Raw genomic sequence first — 20,338 nt, 5'->3', positions numbered from 1 at the left:
CTGCAGTCTGATAGGGGCAGCAGCGCGGGTGGGGGGAGGCAGCACTGTGGAAATGGTGCTGGAGGAACCCATTTTTAAGCCAGCCCCCTCAGCACCAGTTTCAACCCTGTCTTGCTGCCTCTGATACAGAAGCAGCGAAGGGGGGAATGCGAGTAGTCAACTCGATCAGTGGTGCTCAACCTTTTTTCATTTGTGACCCCCGAAACCAGGACAATTTTTGAGAAAAAAAAAAAAAGCTGGCAACATTTTGTAGCAGCCCCTTTAATTAACTTAAAGCACCGGTCCGCTCCCCCGCCCCTCCCATGTACATCAGGCACTGAGCCGGGAAAAGAAAATACCGGCCAGCCTAGATCAAAGCGCTGCGACCCCCCAGGAAGACAGCCTCAATACTCACACTGCTGAACTAGATTAACTGATATGCCTAGGTTTATCAGTTAGTTGACTACTCACATCTCTAACACAGACCTCGACAAATTCCATGAAGTGGCAATTTTCATAATAATAATGTCATAACAGAGTTCATGCATTGTACAGACAGGTATCCAAATAATCACAGTTATAAAGCCAGAAACAGAATTAGAGCTCCTAAATACAGTCTAGTACCTTAGCCACAAAGCTGCTCTTTCATCTTTTGTGGCAAATTTCTAGAGCTATAGCACCAATAGCTATGCTGAATGTGTGCCTTGTCTAGACACAAAAATTGCACCAATGTAACAAAAAGTCATTTAAAAATCAGCTTAAACTAGTGCAGATTCCCTTGTGGTCACATTACATCAGTTCCAGTTTAATCGATTAGACTCAATTCAGTAATCAATACCAAAAGCTTCCCAGTTGTTCAGAAGCACTACTGAAATACTAATGGCACTAAGTTCCACTTAAAATGTCTCAACTGTATAGCATGACTTGATCTAAGGGAAGATGCACATCACTTGCTACCACTAAAGGAGTTCTCCAAGAATCTCTGGCTCTACTGGCAGCAGAGAGAAGCTACGGAGCAGGGAAAACAGAATTACGTGAGGCTACTTCTATTCTGCCCCACAGAGCTGACATATAGGATTTATCTGTACTAAGGACATTAAGTAATGGTTATTTTACTAGTCGATAGGCACTTCCACATTCCCCCTTAGAAATGTACAAGAGCCCCTGTTGGGGCCCTTGTACATTTCAAAGGAGGAACGTAGAACTCCACATGCAGCCTGGGGAGAGTGGGAAGTCCCGCTGATTCTGAGCTGCACATGGCATGCCAGTTTTGAAATGTACAAGAGTCCCCCCATTGACCCTGGGCTCCATGCTGTGCTGCTGATTTGAAATTCCACACGGAGCCCGGGGCACTAAAGCTGGAGTCCCCAGTTGATTCTGGACTCAGCTGTGCAGTGCTGCCTCTTTGAAGTATCCCCTCTGCTGCCTCTATCTGATAGAGGTGGGGGGGAGAGGGAGAGGGAAATCGACTATCCGATAAGCATTTCCTTATCGGATAGTGGACTAGTCCTCAACATCCCTAATCTGCACATACTTCTTGTAACCTTCAGTCTCCAAAGCCTGTGTAGCACACATATGGAGAATGAACTCTGCAGAGGTAGTAGGCCTCTGTGGGTTCATTGCAGATCAGATGCACATGCTTATTGCTAGATAGAAAGTAGTGTAAGAAGCACCTCCTAGCCTGGTGGTAGTGGATAAGTTGGAGAAGAAAGAGTTTTGAGCCTAGAAATTGGTTGTGTGAACCTGCTGGCTACGTCTACATTGGCAAGATTTTGCGCAAATACTTTTAACGCTAGAGTTTTTGCGTTGAAGTATTTGCGCAAGAGAGTGTCTACACTGGCATGTGCCTTTGCGCAAGAGATGTGCTTTTACGCAAAAGCATCCGTGCCAGTGTAGACACTCTCTTGCGCAAGGAAGCTCCAATGGCTATTTTAGCCATCGGGCTTTCTTGCGCAAGAAATTAATGTTGCCTGTCTACACTGTCCTCTTGTGCAAGAACAGTTGCGCAAGAGGGCTTATCCCTAAGCTGGAGCGTCAGAGTATTTGCGCAAGAAGCACTGATTTTATACATTAGAACATCAGTGTTCTTGCACAAGTACTCGTGGCCAGTATAGACAGGTGGCAAGATTTTGCGCAAAAGCGACCACTTTTGTGCAAAATCTTGTCAATGTAGACACAGCCGTTGAGTTTTGTATGTATTGTGATACTCAGAGTGCTGGGTACAAGAGGGTTCATAGCTTTGTGTACTTAGAGAGCTGGCTCTGAGCTTTGGGGGGAGTTTAGGTGGCAAAGGGGCAAGTCTCAGCACACAGAAGGACATGTGAAGAGGGGTTTCTGAGCAAGTGGGGTTTCTTTGAACTGAGGGGGGGCCTAAAGAATTTCTGAGCTGGGAGAGGGTTAGGCTGAATTGGCAGAGTTGAGTAAAAGGAAAAGAATTGAATTGACTAGTAAATGAGGAACAAGAGTGAGACAAGGAGAGATGGTAAGTTAAAGCTGGACTGGCTGGGGTGAGGTTGTGCTTAGCGGTGTACAGGTTAACTGATGAAGAGACAAATATTTTCCCTCACCCTGCCACGGTACTCTAAACTGTCCATTTTTTAAACTCTGAAAATGAGGAGTGGAGGCGGAGAGAAGAGAGAAACAGAAGTCCCATTCTTCATGGGAAGGCTAGAATTTGAATGTATGTACCTTTAGTGCCTTCATCACAAAGCCACCCAGCCTCTCAAATTAAATCATCAGGGGTCTCCTGAGGTATTGTTGAGGTTAGAGAAATTTGAACTGATATGTAAATTAATAATCAACACAAGCCTTAATTAACCACCTATTGAGCAGAATGGGACAACTCAAACCTCCCAGTTATTGTTTCAGTGCCCCTGGAAACAAAGGCTGATATTGCTACATGCCCCTATTATACCTGGGTCATATTTCAAAAACTTTCTTTTCAATCATAACAACAGAAGGCTTTCATTTAAAAGAGAAATTGTGGAGAACAAGATGGCACTACCTGGTAACAAAACCAGAATGACTTTGCTCAATTTAAATCCTGACTAGACCATTCTGCTTCCTCAGATTTGCAAACAAAAGACTTTCAACCTAATCTTATTACAGTACTTCTTTCATTTAAGGTCAAACAAATTTTCTACACAGCCATTTCATACTAGATTAACTAGAAATTTATTCTAAAGAATTTCAGGGGTTTTAAATGAGACAAGCGGAGTGATGAGGTTATATCTGCTATTGGGCCAGCTTCCATGGTGAAAGAGACAAACTTTCCATCTTACCTATGTATGACCAGAAGAGAAAGCTTGTCTCTTCTACCAAAAGAAGTTAGTCCATTAAATATTAGCTCATCCACCTTTCCTCCCTAATACTCTAGGACCAAACACAGCAACAGCTCTATTGCAAGTAAGGTTTTAAATCATAGTTTGACCAAAATTTTATGTTCCTTTACTCCCATTGCAGTTCCACTGAATGTACAGAGTGATGCAGCTGCTTGCGTAGAATCTGGCCCAATAGATGGGCAATTCAGTATTTGTTTCTGATAGTCGCAGAAAATAGGCAAAGGGCTGGGTATCTCCTACGCCTAAACACAGTTCATCTGGGACTAGGGGTAAAATACTGAGGCCAGCTCTATGCTATACATTGAAGTTGGTATAATTACCTCACTTCAGGGTATGAAAAATCTACACCTGAGTGACACAGTTATACCAACCTAACCCCTGGCATAGACGCTGCTATGCTGGCAGAAGACTTTCCCCCATCAGGCTAGCAACTGCTGCTTGGGGCAATAAATGGATGATCTGGGAGCGCTCCCCGTCACTCAGTCGCACTCTCGCTGAAAGCTACAGCACCCCCGCGTTAAGTGTAGCCCCATCAGGCGCATTACAAAGGGCTCCCGTAAGGCTCCCGCACAGGCTAGCTCCAGGCATTCTTCTCAAACCTGGAGGGAGGCGCCAATACAATCCCTCCGCCACCCCTATGGACGCCCCGCCCACTGGGAAAGGGGGCGGGGGAGAGCTGCGCACGCGCGGTGGCTGAATTGGCCCCCAGAGCCGCAGGCTGCCTGGAAGGCGGCCGGGGCGCGAAGCTGTCGTTACGTAGCCAGCCAGCCGCACTGCGCATGCCCGAGAGGCGGCCCAGAGGAGGGGGGGGGGGGATGGCCAGTCTGGTGCCGGGGGCAACGGCAACCGCCGCCACCCTAGGAGCGGCCCGCAACAAGAAGCGTCCGGCGAGCCCGGGCAACGGCAGCGGCCCCAGCAAGAAGAAGAAGGTGCTGGCGGCGCCCAGCGGCCCCCAGGTACCAGCCCGCTGGGGAGGGCAGGCAGCAGTTGCTGCGCGCGACGAGATCGAGCGGGGGAGAACGAGTGCGCATGTGCGCTTCCGGGGCGGGAGCACTGCGCATGTGCAGGGAGCCACTACACCCCCCCCCCACCTGTCTTGCCGCCCCTCTCTCCTGCATCTCTCCGTTCCTTGCCCCGCCTCTCGCGCGCTGCCAGCCTGCTAGTGCCCTGAGCCTGCGTGAGGCCGGGCGAAGCGCTGGTTTGGGGCCCCAGAGCTCGGTTTTATTCCTCTCGCTGCAATTTAGGCTCGTGGTTAACCCAGGCACCTCTCTGTCTTTATTCCCACGTCTCAGAAGGGGACATGGGACTAGTGGCACTAGCTTCCTTTAGTAAAACCCTGACACACCTGTTTGCAAACATTCCTAAAGCATCTCAGCACAAAAATAGGGGGGTAGGAAACTAGAGTTATCCCCCAAAACACATGGGTGAGTGCAAAAGGAGGGACACCACCACAAATGGAGTTTTGCACTGGAAATGCTCACACCTGAGCTAGGCTAAGCCAGATCCCACTCACCTAGGTTAATTCTGTACTGTAGCAAAAGCTTAAGGGATGTAGCCGCACAAAGGTGGGATAAAGAGACGTTGAAGTCCAATTTATATATTTACTAGCTCACTAAAAGGAGTTGCAATCATGTTAAAATGCCCAGCCGCTGCTTTGGAGAAGTTATATTTAAGCATGATTGATGCTAACTCAGATTCTGTGGTACACTCAAGTAGTTGTCTGTGCCCCACTGTTAACTCAAGCTGTAACTAAATCATTAGTTGTTGGTCATTTCCTACCCTTAGACCTCAAGTATGTTGGTGCTTTTAACTAAAGTTAGATGGTCTCTTTGGCTACACTCTTGAATTAGCACAGCTCATCAGTTTCTAATACAATTACTCTTTGCATGTTGAATATTTCAGAGTGGAGGATGCTATCACTTAAGCTGGCACAAGAGGAGTTACTTGTGCAGTGAAGACTCTCGTTAAGTAGTATGATGTATCATCATGCATCTCTTGAGCTATGCCCACCAAGAGAAGTGGGGTCAATGGAGCATGCTTTAACAGATGCCTTCTCCTGTGAATGTTGAGAATTAGAGTCTTTGCTGTGTCTACACTGGTGCGATCTTGCGCCAAAGCGGCCACTCTTGCACAAAAGCTTGCTGCCTGTCTACACTAGCCGCATGTTCTTGCGCAAGTAAACTGACGTTCTAATGTATGAAATCAGGGCTTCTTGCCCCAAAACTCTGACACTCCTGCTCAGGAATAAGCCCTTTTGCACAACTGTTCTTGCGCAAGAGGTCAGTGTAGACAGGCAACATGAATTTCTTGCACAAGAAGGCCCTATGGTTAAAATAACCATCAGAGCTTTCTTGCGCAAGAGAGCGTCTACACTAGCATGGATGCTCTTGCGCAAAAGCACATCTCTTGTGCAAAAGCATATGCCAGTGTAGATGCTCTCTTCTGGAAGAGTTTTTGCACAAGAACTCTTCCGCAAAAGAGTTCTTGCGCAAGAAGCTGCCATTGTAGACATAGCCTTTGTGTATACACCCTTAATTATTTTTTTCCTCCTTTTCAGGAGGCATAGTAGTAGCTAAAGCTTATCAGAAAGACAGGAGATGTTTCCACGACAAATTTATGCTTATTTTTCATAAACAAATTACAGGCAGTCCCTGAGTTACGCGGATCCGACTTATGTCGGATCCGCAGTTATGAACGGGGTTTGCTGCCTGTCTCCCTAGTCTGCTGGAGACCAGCAGACCAGGGAGACGGGAAGCAAAGCCTCTGAGGACACCGGCAGCGGGACAGCCGCGGCGCGTCTGGCCTGTCTGCTGCCCGCGTGCTCTGCGTCTCCAGCAGACCAGGGAGACGGGGAGTAAAGCCATGGAGGACCCAGGCAGCGGGACCGCGGTGCGTCTCGGTCCCCTGCCCGCATCTCCCTGGTCTGCCAGGGGTGGGGGCGCAGCTAGTATGCCCCCCCCCCAGCAGTCCAGGCTTTTCTTCAGACGCCTGGGGCAGAGCAGCTGGTGGATTGGTCCAGTAGCGCTGAGGAGCAGCGCTACTGGAGCAACCCAGCAGCACCCCAGCTGCTCTGCCCCAGGCGTCCCCAAGTCAGCCGCTGCTGAAACTGACCAGCGCTGACTACAGGAAGCCCGAGGCAGAGTTGCTCTGCCCCAGGCTTCCTGGAATCAGCTGCTGATCAGTTTCAGCAGCAGCTGACTCGGGGACGCTTGGGGTTCTTAAGTTGAATCTGTATGTAAGTCAGAACTGGTGTCCAGATTCAGCCTGTTGAAACTGATCAGAGGCTGATTCTAGGAAGCCCAGGGCAGAGCAACTCTGCCTCAGGCTTCCTGTAGTCAGTGCTGGTCAGTTTCAGCAGCGGCTGAATCTGGATGCCAGTTCCAACTTACATACAGATTCAACTTAAGAACAAACCTACAGTCCCTATCTTGTACATAACGCGGGGACTGCCTGTATCTATTTTAATATTAGTTAGCTCTGTTGGTAGCAGAGCTTTTAACTGATTCACAATGTTGCCAGTAAGGGTGCTTATTTTCACAAAAGCTATGAGATTAATGGGGATCTCTCTGGAATTTCCATCAGATCATCCTACATACAACTTAAAGGCCACCATCCCTGTTCCTCTGTGTGCCAGTAATCCCTCACTCAGCTGGACAGTGTCTCTTCAACAGTTCTGATTTAAGTTTGCAGCATTTGCATAGCTCTTCCTTTCCCCTTCTGCAGTATTAATCCATAAGCAGAGTTATTTGGCCTATAGTTATTTGTAACACTGGCTGCAGTCAACAAATATATTAAAATAATTGCTGACTTATCACATTTTACAGTCATTTTCAAGGGTTGGTGGGCCAAGCAATCTGAATGTTTCAGGATGGCAAGGGCTAAATATACATGTTGAAAATTTGTTTAAAAGAAACAAAAACAGAGATACATTCTTTGTCAATAGGGTGGCCAATTACCAACCACATCCCATAGATTCTGTGCATCTAGTCAGTAAGGCTGTGTCTACACTGGCACGATCTTGCACCAAAGCAGCCACTCTTGCACAAAAACTTGCCACCTGTCTACACTGGTCATATGTTCTTGCACAAGTAAACTGACATTCTACTATATGAAATCAGGACTTCTTGCACAAGAACTATGATGCTCCCATTCAGGAATAAGCCCTTTTGCGCAACTGTTCTTGCACAAGAGGCCACTGTAGACAGGCAACATGAATTACTTGCGCAAGAAAGCCCTATGATTAAAATGGCCATCAGAGCTTTCTTGCGTAAGAGAGCATCTACACTGGCATGGATGCTCTTCCACAAAAGAGTTTTTGCCTGAGAACATGCCAGTGTAGATGTACCTTAATTGTATGTCCCAGAGGTTCATGGTGATCCACCACACTGCCTCTTATCTTTTCTGGAGACCAGGGTTACAGTTTGAGACATTCTCATCTCTGGTAAAGTTAAAGGATTGGGGTGAAACTCCTCAGTAATCCCAGCCTCCCTTTCCAGGAGTAGACCTTTTAGTCATGTGGGGAGGGTTGGGAGAACCCAGACCCACCCACTGTTCTGGCCCAGGAACCGTAGGCAGCAGCAACTGACAAAAATTTTTTCTCTAGCCTCAGTACAGCAACCTTTTCCCTGGGCCACTTCTCCAAACACTCCCCTAGTACCTCAGCAAAGATTTCCTGCTTCAGCCAAACATTTTCATTTCTCAACTCACCAACAACACATTTCCTCCTCTCAATTCTTCCCCTTCCTGCCTCTTTTGCCTGAGGGGAAGCCTTTTGAGGTAGCCCAGCAGGCCTTAATTGGCTGCAGGTGCCAGATTAGCCTGCTGCCTCAGGCAAGCTCTTAACTAGCCTCAGGTGCCTGCCTTGATTACTTAGCAGTCTCTGGTAGTTTATTCGGGAAACAGAAAACCATTCACCCAGCTCCTGGTATGTCTGCCCTCCACCAAAGTATTGTAGCCAGCTACCCTGGATCTGTCACAATAGATAGCTGTTAGAATACTTAATTTCCTGCCTTAAATTGAATTGTAGTATTTTGCGCTGAACAACTTTTGCATTCCTCCCTTGAGATGGCTGCAATTTCCCTGACAGATGAAGTAACTTTGTACATAGTGTATGAAGTACTATGTATAAAATATGCTGTTGTCTTCAGTGGTGCAGGGCTTGACTCATGAACAAAAAGTTACTGAGTTTAGGCTCTGCCAAAAGCACACTTAGACCCCTGGAATGAAGAATATCTGTTGTCAGTCTACTCGTCCTCTGGCCATCATGCAGTTGTGTTGACTAGCTGTGGAGAATGCCATGTTCTTTGAATCTTAGACAGAAGAAGAGATATCCTGATGCAGGGCTTTTAAAGTAGACATCTAGAAATGAAGTTGGTCTGTATATTTTTGGAGTTAGAAATGCATATTTGGCATGTTCTCCAGCAATTACTTTTTCTACCCAGGCCCCATAAAATCTTACTATTTTTAGTTACACAGCTACCAAAATATTCATGCATAAACTGATATTTGTCATGATGAAACACTTAATAAGCCAAATTTCTAATCTAGTCATAAACATCAAGCACTTCTCACACTAAGGATGTTAAAATGTGATTACCTGGCTAATCATATATTTAATACAATTTGTATCGACTATCTGATTAGTTGATAAGCACCTCTGCAGAGCTGCAACAGGGGTAGCTCCAGAGTAGCCCACTCGAGCTGGGACTGAGCAGTCCTGGCTCATGCCGGCTCCAGAATCACTTGCGATATGGTGCTTCATTCTGCTCTGTGGCTCTGCCATTAGGCTCTTACTATATTTAAAATGCAGAGGCACAACAATCGATGCTGTCCACCATGAACAGGGGCTGGTGCCCGAGCAGCCTCTGTTTGCAGCAGCCAGCCCTGGCTGCCGCAAACAGAGACTGTTCTAGCACCAGCCCCTGTTGACAGCAGCCAAGGCTGGCCATGGACAGGGGCTGCTGTCTGAGAAGCCCCTGCCTGCAGCCAACCCTGGCCGCTGCGAACAGGGGTTGCTTGGTGGCAACAGACTCGGTCCGCAGTGGGGCACAGTGTCCCCTATCCCCCCCTGCTGCCTCTATTGCAGAAGAGGGGGTTTTTGCTCAAAAAGGAGATGGGTAGACGGCTCCTTTCTGCCCAAAAGCTTCTTGCGCAAAACCGGAACCTCATTAATTATGCAAATGAAGTACGGTGATATTCCACGCTTCGCCTCATTTGCTCTTGTACATTTCAAAAGCAGAAGCACTCTCAGTGGGAATTGGTGTGAGCTGGGACTGAAGCAGTCTCCGCTTGTGCCGTTCCCGCTGTGCCTCTGCCTCCCCTGTCCCCCACAGAGATGGTGCTGGGAACTGGCTTCTGCTTCCCCCCCACGCGACTCTGCCCCCCGCTTCCCGTCTCTGATAGAGGCAGCAAGTGGGGGAGGAGCAGCATCTAGTTGAGTCAGCTAGTTACATCCCTATCTCATGCTAGTTCATCTGATTAAGCAGCAGTCCAGGTGCGTCTATACAGGACCCTAATTTCAAAATAAGATAAATTATTATTTCAATTGAATTTCAAAATAGCCTATTTTGAAATTTGGTGTGTCTACTCACTGTGACAGATTTCGAAACATCCCTTGATCCTCTTGGAACAGGGCTGCCAAAATAGTACGTGTGCTATTTCGATACCTATCTTGAAATAGCAGGCATGTTCAAAAGATGTGGGGTATCTATTTCGGAATACTTCTGGTATCCTGAAATAGCCCGCTGTGTAGATGTACCCTCAGTGACTAGCGTATCCATAAACATTATAAACTTTTCTGTGCTTTTCAGTAAAAAGTTGCTATCTGACCAGCTTATATTCACGAGACTTTTTTAAAACTTAACTGAATGCGATTCACCTGTCCAACAGCCTGATCGGTATATACATCTTTTATACCATCCAATTTTAAAACAAGTTTTGTGAGAATGCTTAATACTCTTCATACCATTCATTTTCCAAATTAATCTCTTTTTACCTTTATTTTTAAAAGCTTTGCATGCCAGTCATTAGTCATATCTCAAAATGGAAATTTTTTTATAAAGAAACACTCTTATGAAACAGCTAGAGAAAAATATAATTTATATTCCCCAGTTCATATCAGCCAATTATAGTCAATAATACATACATTGCACACTTACGTAAATGTCTGCAAAATTGGAGCTCTAGGTTACAAGCTCTTAGGGTAGGGAATTGTCGTCTTTTTTAAATTTCTCAACACACCTTTGGTAATTGTTTACATATTTATTGATGCACAGGACCTTGTGCTTGACCCTTGTCACCATAATTGTATTTCACATTTAGTGCTTAGTGTGTGCTTTCCCCACTCACTTCTATGGGTCAGTCTCCAGGAAGTTAAAAACAGTTATTGTAGTACCCCACAAGCCTTATATTCGCTTTGCACGCTTTAGGGTAGTAGCTACTACAGTGCTTGAGCTGGAAAGAATGTTGGCATGGTTGAATTATAGATCTCAAACAAACGAAAAAAAGGAGAAAGGAAAACAGGGAAAAGCAAATAAAAATTTGAACATTGTAAAAAATGTTGCCTGGCAAAATAATTGGTTAATGGGAAAGTAGATTTGTGTGTTGTTGTGCATTTAGGAAGAAGGACCACATTTATTACTACATATCAGTGGAGTTCTGTACTGGATTTGGACTATATGTATCCAGTATAAATTGACTATATGACCTCGAGTATAAATTGAGAACTTACCTTTAATTCATCTATGTCTCACAAACGTGAACAACAAAATATTGCTCACTATTTGAGTTACAACCTCAGAAGTATTGAGTCATGTTTGTTTTGGAAGACCACAGCACATAATACTTTTCAGTCATGTCTGCAATGAGAGAAACAGCCCTTTTGGAAATAATGCCTGTATTTACCAAATGCAGAATTAAAAATGAATTTATAGGAGAGCATGACTGCAGTTTGATTACATCACTTTTATTAGTCTTACACAATTATTCCTCCCGTGTTGTTCCATTGAAAAATACATCAGTCTTGCTGGAATTCAGTAATTTCAATATTGTGGATTAATGAGGATATGAAGTGAGGGGAACCCATAGAAAACTATTGGTTCTAGTATTGATTGACACAGCACCATTCATTTAGTGATTGCCTACCTGAGGGTTTTTTCGTTGTTGTTGGTTGGGTTGTTTGCAGAAAGAATTTCCATGGTTGCTACTGTTGCTTCAGCTTTGTTAGTGTCAGAACCAATGGGAGCCCTATTGTACACTGAGCTCCCCACAGCCATTGTCTTTTTAAGCAAAATGGCCTGGATCCGTAAAGGTATTTAAGTGTTGCAACACCTAAGTGTCAGGCATCTGGAAAATCACTGGGATTCACAAAGTCTGATATAGATAGACATCTGAGCTTCATACAATGCCTTGCGACAGATAAGCACCTTGGAATGGGATCCACAAAAAGCAGTATGTGAGGCACAGAACAATCTAAACTAACCAAGTGTAGATGCTAATGAGAGGGGTGTATCTTAAGCCCCCTGCTTTTGCAGAGTTTGGTGCCTAAGTCTGGAGTACAGGATGGTGCCTAGCTCTGCTTGCACTTCTCCCTCTCCCCCCCATCCTCCTCCTGTTCTGAAATTTGATTTGTCCTTTTCAGATGTGTTCATTTTTTTAAATTGTATCCTTTGGTATATATGGTTGTGACAATTTTCTTCCACTATATGATCTGAGGAAGTGGGTCTGGCCCACTAAAGCTCATCATCTAATAAACCATCTTGTTAGTCTTTAAAGTGCTACATAGTCCTGTTTTTTGTTTCTGCAGCCAGGAGCGCTCTCCTGGAGTTAGGCCACTGAAGTGCCTCCCTAACTGCATACAAAATGACCTGTAGAAGGGAGGCTTCCCTAACCTGAGAGATGGCAGATAATTGTTCAAATCCCTTCTCGTCAGGTGGAGTAGGAGATTGGAATAGGAGTCTCCCATATCCCAAATAATGATTCTAACCACTGGACTAAAGATTATATGAGGACCTCCTTCCTTCCTGGCTATCTTTTGTGGAGTTAGGTAGGGATGTAAAAGTTTAACCAGTAAATTGATAAGTTGATTCCTGTGAGGCCGGTGGCATTGAGAGCCCATGGAGCTTGTTTAACCATGTAACTGATATAATTTTAATTGGTTACATAGTTACTATATTTTAGGAGTTTTTACATCCCAAGAGGCAACCTCCAAGTATGCCTAGTTGATTAGAATCATAGAACTGGAAAGAACCTCAGGAGGTCATCAAGTCCAGTTCTCTGCACTGATGGCAGGACCAAGCACCATCTAGATCACTCCTGACAGGTGGTTGTCTAACCTGCTTTTAAAAATGTCCAGTGATGGTATGATGGATTGGAGGAGTACTGGCCAGCACAAGGTGATTAAGGAGTTCAATTCAGGCAGTTAACAAGTGTGTTGTCAAGGGGCCAGAAGAACCAATGGGGATACAGTGCTGAAATATGAATTGGATATAGATACCTGGCCTGCTCTTCCTTTGTGAATTCTAAGTAAGGGCTAGAGGGAGCAGATGCAGTACTCAGAATTACCTTGCCTTTAAGAAATATTGGACATGGGAGTGAACTGAGCCTTGAAGTATGGATCAGCATGAATCGTGATTAGAGGGAAAATGTGTATCTAGTCCCGATCAGGGTATTTTTCTTTGTTTTGGTTGTTTGGTTAAAGTTCTCTGTGTGAGTCTGTGTCTTCTCTCCCCCACTCACCATTTAAGTTATAGTCCAAAGACCTTTGTGGTTTTGATCTGTTCTTTTCTTAGTTGCTCTGTAACACCTAGCAATCTGCTTTATCAAGTATATCTTTTTGTTTTGTTAATAGAATCACCTTTTTAAAGGCGATTATTTGATTCTTGTGTTTTGGAAAGTAACAAGAGGTCTGTGTATGTCTGCATAGCCTTGGAGGCCAACTATCAGAGGGTATGTCTACACTAGCTCGTTAATTCGAGCAAGGTAGGCAAATCAGGCAACCGGAGTTGCAAATGAAGCCCGGGATTTAAATATTCCGGGCTTTATTTGCATGTTCCCGTCTGGCCGCCATTTTTAAATCCCCCTTAGTTCGAACGAACTGCCCGCAGCTACACACGGCAATTTAAAGTTAATCCGAACTAAGCCCTTAGTTCGGATTAACTTTAATCTGCCGCGTGAAACTGCAGGCAGTTCGTTCGAACTAAGGGGAATTTTAAAAATGGCGGCCGGACGGGAACATGCAAATAAAGCCCGGGATATTTAAATCCTGGGCTTCATTTGCAACTCCAATTGCCTGATTTGCCTATCTAGCTCGAATTAACGAGCTAGTGTAGACATACCCAGAGAGAGTTTGTTTTCTGTGTTTTTTCTTCATTTTTAAACATCTGTTGTGGCAAAAGAGCTTGGGTATCCCTGGAGACGAAATGAAAGTGTTCCTCTCTGATTTTTTTTTTCAGAGTTTAAATCACTTGATGGTGGCAACTTTTGTTTTTCTGAGAGCCAGTGCATCTGTGATTCTGGGGAGTTTTTGGAAACAGAAGCCTATAGAGGCAAGGAATTTAAGGTCTCTTGTGGGCCCCCATCTTCTGCACTCAGAATGCCAGAGTGGAGATTCCACAATCTCTCTAGACAATTTATTCAAGTGCTTAACCATCCTGACAGGAAGTTTTTTCCTGATGTCCAACCTAAATCTCCCTTGCTGCAATTTAAGCCCATTGCTTCTTGTCCTGTCATCAGAGGTTAAGGAGTTCTTTCCCTCTCCCCTGTAACAACATTTTAGGTACTTGAAAGATGTTTTCATGCCTCTTCTCAATCATCTCTTTTCCAGACTAAACAAACCTAATTCTTGCCTCATAAGTCATCTTTTCTTGAGCTTTAATATTTTTTGTTGCTCTTCTCTGGATTTTTTCCAGTTTGTTCACATCTTTCCTAATGTGGCATCCAGAACTTGACGTGATACCCCAGTTGAGGCCTAATCAGTACAGAGTAGAACAGAAGAATTACTTTTCATGTCCTGCTCATAACACTCCTACTTATACATCTCAAAATGATGTTTCCTTTTTTGTTTTCCAGCAGCATTGGCTAGGGTTCTAAAATCCCATTTAATCAATTAACTGGTTAACCATTAAATTTAACCGGTTAACCACTTACAGGGAGGGCTGGGGTGCCGCACAGCGGGCTGCTTTGGCACGGCCGAGGCTGCAGTACCACACTGGCGCAGGGGGCTGCTCCAGCCAGGCCAGCCCCACTATGTCACACTACAGGCAGGTGGGCCCAGCCGGGTTACCAATTAATCGGTAACTGGTAAGCATCACTTGGTAAGGGTGATACTTACCAGTTAACCACCGACATCCCTAGTATTGACTTATATTTAGCTTGTTATCCATTATGACCCCTAGATTCCTTTTGGCAATACTCCTTCCTAGGTAGTCATTTTGTGTGTGCAACTGACTGTTCCTAAGTAGTGTACTTTGTATTTGCCTGTATTGAATTTCATCCTATTTACCTCAGGCCATTTCTCCAGTTTGTCCAGATCATTTTGAATTATTATCCTATCTTCCAAAGCACTTGAAACCCCTCCCACCTTTGAATAGTCCACAGATTTTGTAAGTGTACTCTATCCTGTAAATCACTGATGAACATATTCAACAGAGCTGGGCCTAGAACTGATTCCTGTGGAACCCCTCTTGTTATTTCCTTACAGGATGACTGTGAACCATTGATAACTACTCTCTGGGAATGGTTATCCAACCAGTTACATACCCCCTTTATAGTAGCTCCATCTAGGGCCGTGGTCACCCAGCCCGTTGATCACGATCAACCGGTCAATCGGGAAGGCTCGACCAGGCGATCGCGAGGCATTCAGAGCCCCCCATTTTCCTCCACCCCCAAGAAGCCCTTCTACTTACCTCCAGCGACAGTGGAGATAGTGCCAGCTTCCTGTGGGGTGGAAGGAAGTCTGGCAGCTGCACGCCACTTATGAGGTTTCAGGAAGTGTGCTGGCTGCTCCCCCTCCCCCAAACAGCTGGCACAGTACCACAACCCAGGTCTGTGACATGTCGGGGACTTGCTGCTCAGGAGGGGTTAGATTTCCCAGAGGAGGCGCGCGCCAGAGCTTCCCTCCTCTGGGGAGGGGGAGAGAGGGGTTAGGAGTCCCGGGAGGAGATGTGCCCTAGAGCTTCCCTCGTCTGCGGGGGAGGGAGCAGGAATCCCGGGAGGAGGCGCTCGCCAGGGCTTCCCTCGTCTGCGGGGGAGGGGGCGGCGCATGCCAGGGACTCCCTGTCCCCTATCCCCACCAACACCCTGTCCCCTGTTCCCACTGGCACTCTGCCTCCACTGTCACTTTGTCCCCTGCTCCCACTGGCATCCTGTCCCCTGTCCCCACTGGCACTCTGTTCCCACTCTAGCACCCTGTCTTCTGTCCCAGCACCCAGTAGCACCCTTCCCCAGTACCATGTCTCCTGCTCCCACCAGCACAGTTGGGGCCACATTAGTGAGGCTTTTGGAGGTTTTGGAGGAGTTATTTTTTTTGCATCTCACTTGTGTGGCCCCAACTGACTTTTCTGTGGGTCAGTGACCCCTGACTCAAAACAGGCTCCCTGCCCGTCTCATAAATAAAGACAATGCTGAAACTTTTTGTGTTTGACATATTTTATTTAAAAATGAAACCTGGCCAACAAACTCCCATCTGGCCGCAGCATCATAAGACGCCTTCCTCCTCCCCCCCAAACTCTGGATCTGAGCCTATCATACACTGGAACCCCCTGTCCTGAGCCTCTCACATCCCCAAACTCCTGCACCCCCACATCCTCGGTCTTTTGCCACAACACTTCTGCATCATTCACACACTGCAAATATGTGTCCTGAGCCCATCATACTCCCAGCCTCCCTGTCCTGAGCTCCTCACATCCCCCAACCCAAACTTCTGCACCCTCACATCCACAAGCCTCTGGCTTGCTCAATACCCTAGCCCTCCCCCTGACCCCAACACTCCCCCACCTGGAGCCCCCTCCCTGAGCCACCATCCCCTTCTCTACCTCCTCTTATATCCAAATTCCCTCCCAGAGCTTGCACCTCTCACCACTTCCCATGCCCAAATCCCTCATTCCCACCCCAGAGCCCACACATCCTGTCTCAACCCGATAAAGGTACAGCTAGACTGCAGGAGTTTTTCCGGGATTCCACAGGTATCCCGGAAAAACTCTTCCGTGTCCAGGGACGCATTTGTTCTTCTGCTTTTTTTAGCGGAAGATTTCGGTAACTCCTGTATTCCTTGTTCCAAAATAAGGGTTTTTTTCTGACATTTGGCCCAGTCTAGACAGGCCAAATGTTGGAAAAATCTCTTCCTACAGAAGACTCTAAAAAAAAGCGGCAGTGTAGCCATACCCTGAGAGTGTATAAGGGCTTGGGATAGGAAGTGATGAAGAGGAGGAGAACAGAGAGGGCGGGGCTTCAAGGAAGGGGTGTGGTCATGGGGGAAGGATGGGGTGTTAGATCTCGGCTTGTTCTGACATTTAAAAAGTGATCTTGAGCGTAAAAAGGTGGGAGACCACTGATCTAGGGTGTATTTTCCTAGTTTAATAAGAAGTTAATGCAAGATTATATCACATGTAGAGATGTGAATGGGTAACTGGTGACACTTACTGGTAAATGGTTAACCAGTAGCCCTACAGGGCCAGGGGCCACCAGGCCCACATGCTGGGGGCTACTCAGGCCAGGCCTTCTGCATCAGCCCACCGCACCACGGGCAGGAGCTACTCCATCCTGGCCAGGTTGGAATGACCCTCTGGAGGGATCCCAATTAATCGGTTAACCAGTTAAATGTAACAGATTGATTTAACATGATTCGTTCTTGACAAATCCATGCTGTTATTTATCACTTTATTATTTTCTAGCTGTTTGCAAATGGATTCCTTAATTACGTGCTCCATTATCTTTCCTGGCACAGAAGTTAAACTGACTTATCTGTAATTTTCTGGGTTGTCCTTATTTCCCTTTTTATAAATGGGCACTCTATATGCCCTTTTCCAGTGTTCTGGAATCTCTCCCATATTTCATGACTTTTCAAAAGCAATAGCTAATGGCTCAAGATATCTCCTCAGTCAGCTACTTGAGTATTCTAGGATGAATTTCATCAGCCCTGCTGACTTAAAGACATCTAACTTTTCTAAATAGTTTTAACTTGTTCTTTTCCTATTTTAGCTTCTGAACTTACTCCATTTTAACTGGCATTCACTATCTTAGGCATCCAATTACTATCAACTTTCTTGGTGAAAACTGAAACAAGTCCTTAATTACCTCTGACATTTCCAAATTTTCTGTTAGGGTATGTGTACATCGCTAGCTTCTTGCGCAAGAAGCATTTTGCGCAGGAGTTATTGCGCAAAATCTTCTTGCACAAGAGCATGTCCACACCTCAAAGCATATCACAAAAGTAATGTGCTTTTACGCAAGAGAGTGTCCACACTGCATGGACACTCTTGCGCAAGAAAGCTCTGATTGCCATTCAGAGAATGGCCATCGGAGTACCTGTGCTTTTTCCCAAGAAACCCCTCTGGATCATTCACACTTGCCTTTTTGTACAATAGTTGTAGTGCAAAAGGGAGTTATGCCTCGTAGAAGGAGGTTTACTTACAGCAGCAAAAGCCCTCTGTTCTGCCATTTTACTGCTGATTTACTTACACAAAAGCACATTTAAGGTGTGGATGCTCCACAGGTTTTTGCACAAAAACGGCAATTTTTGTGTAAAAGCTTTGCAGTGTAGACGTAGTCTTATTGTTTTTCCTCTCTTCATTAGTAATGGGCCTTGGTCTTTTGCTTGCTTCTAATGCATTTGTAGAATGTTTTCTTATTACTCTTTATGTCGCCAGCTTATTTGAACTCATTTTGTACCTTGACCTTTCTAATTTTGCCCCGACATACTTGTGTTATTTGTTTATATGAATCCTTTGTAATTTGACCTACTTTCCACTTTTTGTATGACTCTTGATTTTAGATCATTTAAGATCTCCTGTTTAAGTCACGGTGGTCTCTTGCCATGTTTCCTATCTTTCCTACATAACAGAATGATTTGTCTTTGTGCCCTTAATATCTTTTTGAAAAACTGCCATCTGTCTTCAGTTGTTTTTCCTCTTAAACGTGGTTCCCATGGGATCTTACCAACCAACTCCCTGACTTTGCTGAAGTCTGCCTTCTTGAAATCTGATAGAATTGTAGCCGTGTTAGTCTGGTGTAGCTGAAACAAAAAACAGGACTATGTAGCACTTTAAAGACTAACAAGATGGTTTATTAGGTGATGAGCTTTCGTGGGCCAGACCCATTTCCTCAGTCTTTAAAGTGCTACATAGTCCTGTTTTTTGTTCTTGAAATCTGTTATCTTTATTTTGCTATTCTTCCTCCTACTGTTCCATAGACTCGTGAACTCTATCATTTTGTGATAATTCTCACCCTAAGCTGCCTACCATTTTCAAATTCTCAACCAGGTCCTCCCTAATAGTCAAAATCAAATGTAGAATAGCATTCCTCCAGTAGCTTTCTCTACCTTCTGGTATAAAAAATGTCTCCAATTCATTCAAAGGATTTGTTGGCTAATCTGTGTCCTGCTGTGTTATTTTTCCAACAGATATCAGGATAGTTGAAGTCCCCCATCACCACTAAGTCCTAAGCTTTTGGATGATTTGTTAGTTGATTAAAAGAAACCTTATCCATGTTTTCTTCCCAGTTTGGTGGTCTGTAGTAGACTCCTGCCATGGCATCACCCTTATTTTTTACCCCTTCTTTCCTTACACAGAGACCTATTAGACTCTGCACATGACTTAGGTGGACTTTTGCTGGGGATTAAGTGGGAGGTAAGCACCTGGAGTTCTAGAGTGAAGCAGAAGTGCTAACATGCTCAGAAGCAGAAACGTAGGTGATTAACAAACTTTTTCTGCAAAAGCTTATGAGCTGGTGAGTTGAGACATTTGCAGAATTGAGTGATCGCCAAATAGGATTTTTTTGGATCACAGTTGCACATAAAAATGGAACGTGGGCACCTACCTCAGAGGGTTAGACTTCTAAGTGTATTGTACACAAAACTATGTACTTCATTGTCCAGCAGGTTGTATTTACTAATCAGAAAACAAAGAAAGAATACCTACTCTGGAAACCTAACAAGCTAAATGTCAAAATGTGATAGGGCAGGTAGCCAAGGGGTATAAAAAAAAAAGGCTATCATCTGTAGCTTTGTCAGAAGATATTTGCAGGAGATGATTGACAGAAGATGGAAAGTGTTATTTAAGTTCTAAATCTGCTTTATATTTGAGAGAGTTGGTATGAATCTCAAAAGTGGGGAGGGCTTGGCCCTTCCCGTCCATCGCTAGACACACACAGTCCCCTCCCCTGAGTCCCTCCTCATCCTGGTCCAACCTTGTCTCCTGCAACGTCCTATATCGCTTGTCCTGAGCCCCTCCTTAAGGACCCAAGCAATGTCAGGTAAATGTGCTAGTATTATCATATGTAAGGGTCTTGGTGTACATTAGCTGAGCGGCTGCTCCATGAATAGTAACATACAATAAGGTGAATTTAAAATAAATAATTCACTGAAAATACCACAGTTTGTCCTATTCATTGGATACTTAGAAAACCCTTCATGAAATTTTATGACAGAGTTTTTCTGCACTTTCTTTGTGCATTGGCATATGTAGTGACTTTCCCTATTCTTAATGTTGTGGCAGGTCTTGATATAATTTATTTTAATCTTTATTTTGAAAACCATTTTCTCCAGTGTTTCATGGCATTTAAGAATTAGCTACATAAGTTACTTGATTTGATAAAATTGTCTCAACCGGTGAATAATGACTGTCATTTCCTTAGTAAAGAGTTGTCTAACCCAAACATTCAAACAAAGATTAATCCTCAAGGTAAACATCAAATATTGTTCATGTTAAAGCATGACTGAACAAAGATGATCATCAAATTAGTGAGCCGATTGTCATATTTTCTAAACCTACTGTCACTTGGATTATCTCTGGCAATGAAATTAT

General features: G+C 44.8%; 1 protein-coding gene across 1 annotated transcript in view; it reads left to right on the top strand.

Moving 5' to 3' along the window:
* Nucleotides 1-4,011: 4,011 nt before the first annotated feature.
* INO80C (INO80 complex subunit C) overlaps nt 4,012-20,338 on the top strand; it is a 60,413-nt gene continuing 44,086 nt past the window's right edge. The window contains exon 1 of the mRNA XM_075921641.2: nt 4,012-4,276. Coding sequence (XP_075777756.2) covers nt 4,100-4,276 — 177 coding nt within the window. The 5' untranslated portion in view covers nt 4,012-4,099. The remainder of the gene's footprint in view (nt 4,277-20,338) is intronic.

The sequence above is a fragment of the Pelodiscus sinensis genome, chromosome 2 (genome assembly GCF_052426305.1).
Source record: "Pelodiscus sinensis isolate ZL-2025 chromosome 2, ASM5242630v1, whole genome shotgun sequence".
Taxonomy (NCBI): Eukaryota; Metazoa; Chordata; order Testudines; family Trionychidae; genus Pelodiscus; species Pelodiscus sinensis.
Note: the sequence above shows the minus strand (reverse complement) of the source record. Positions and strands in the feature narration are given on the sequence as shown.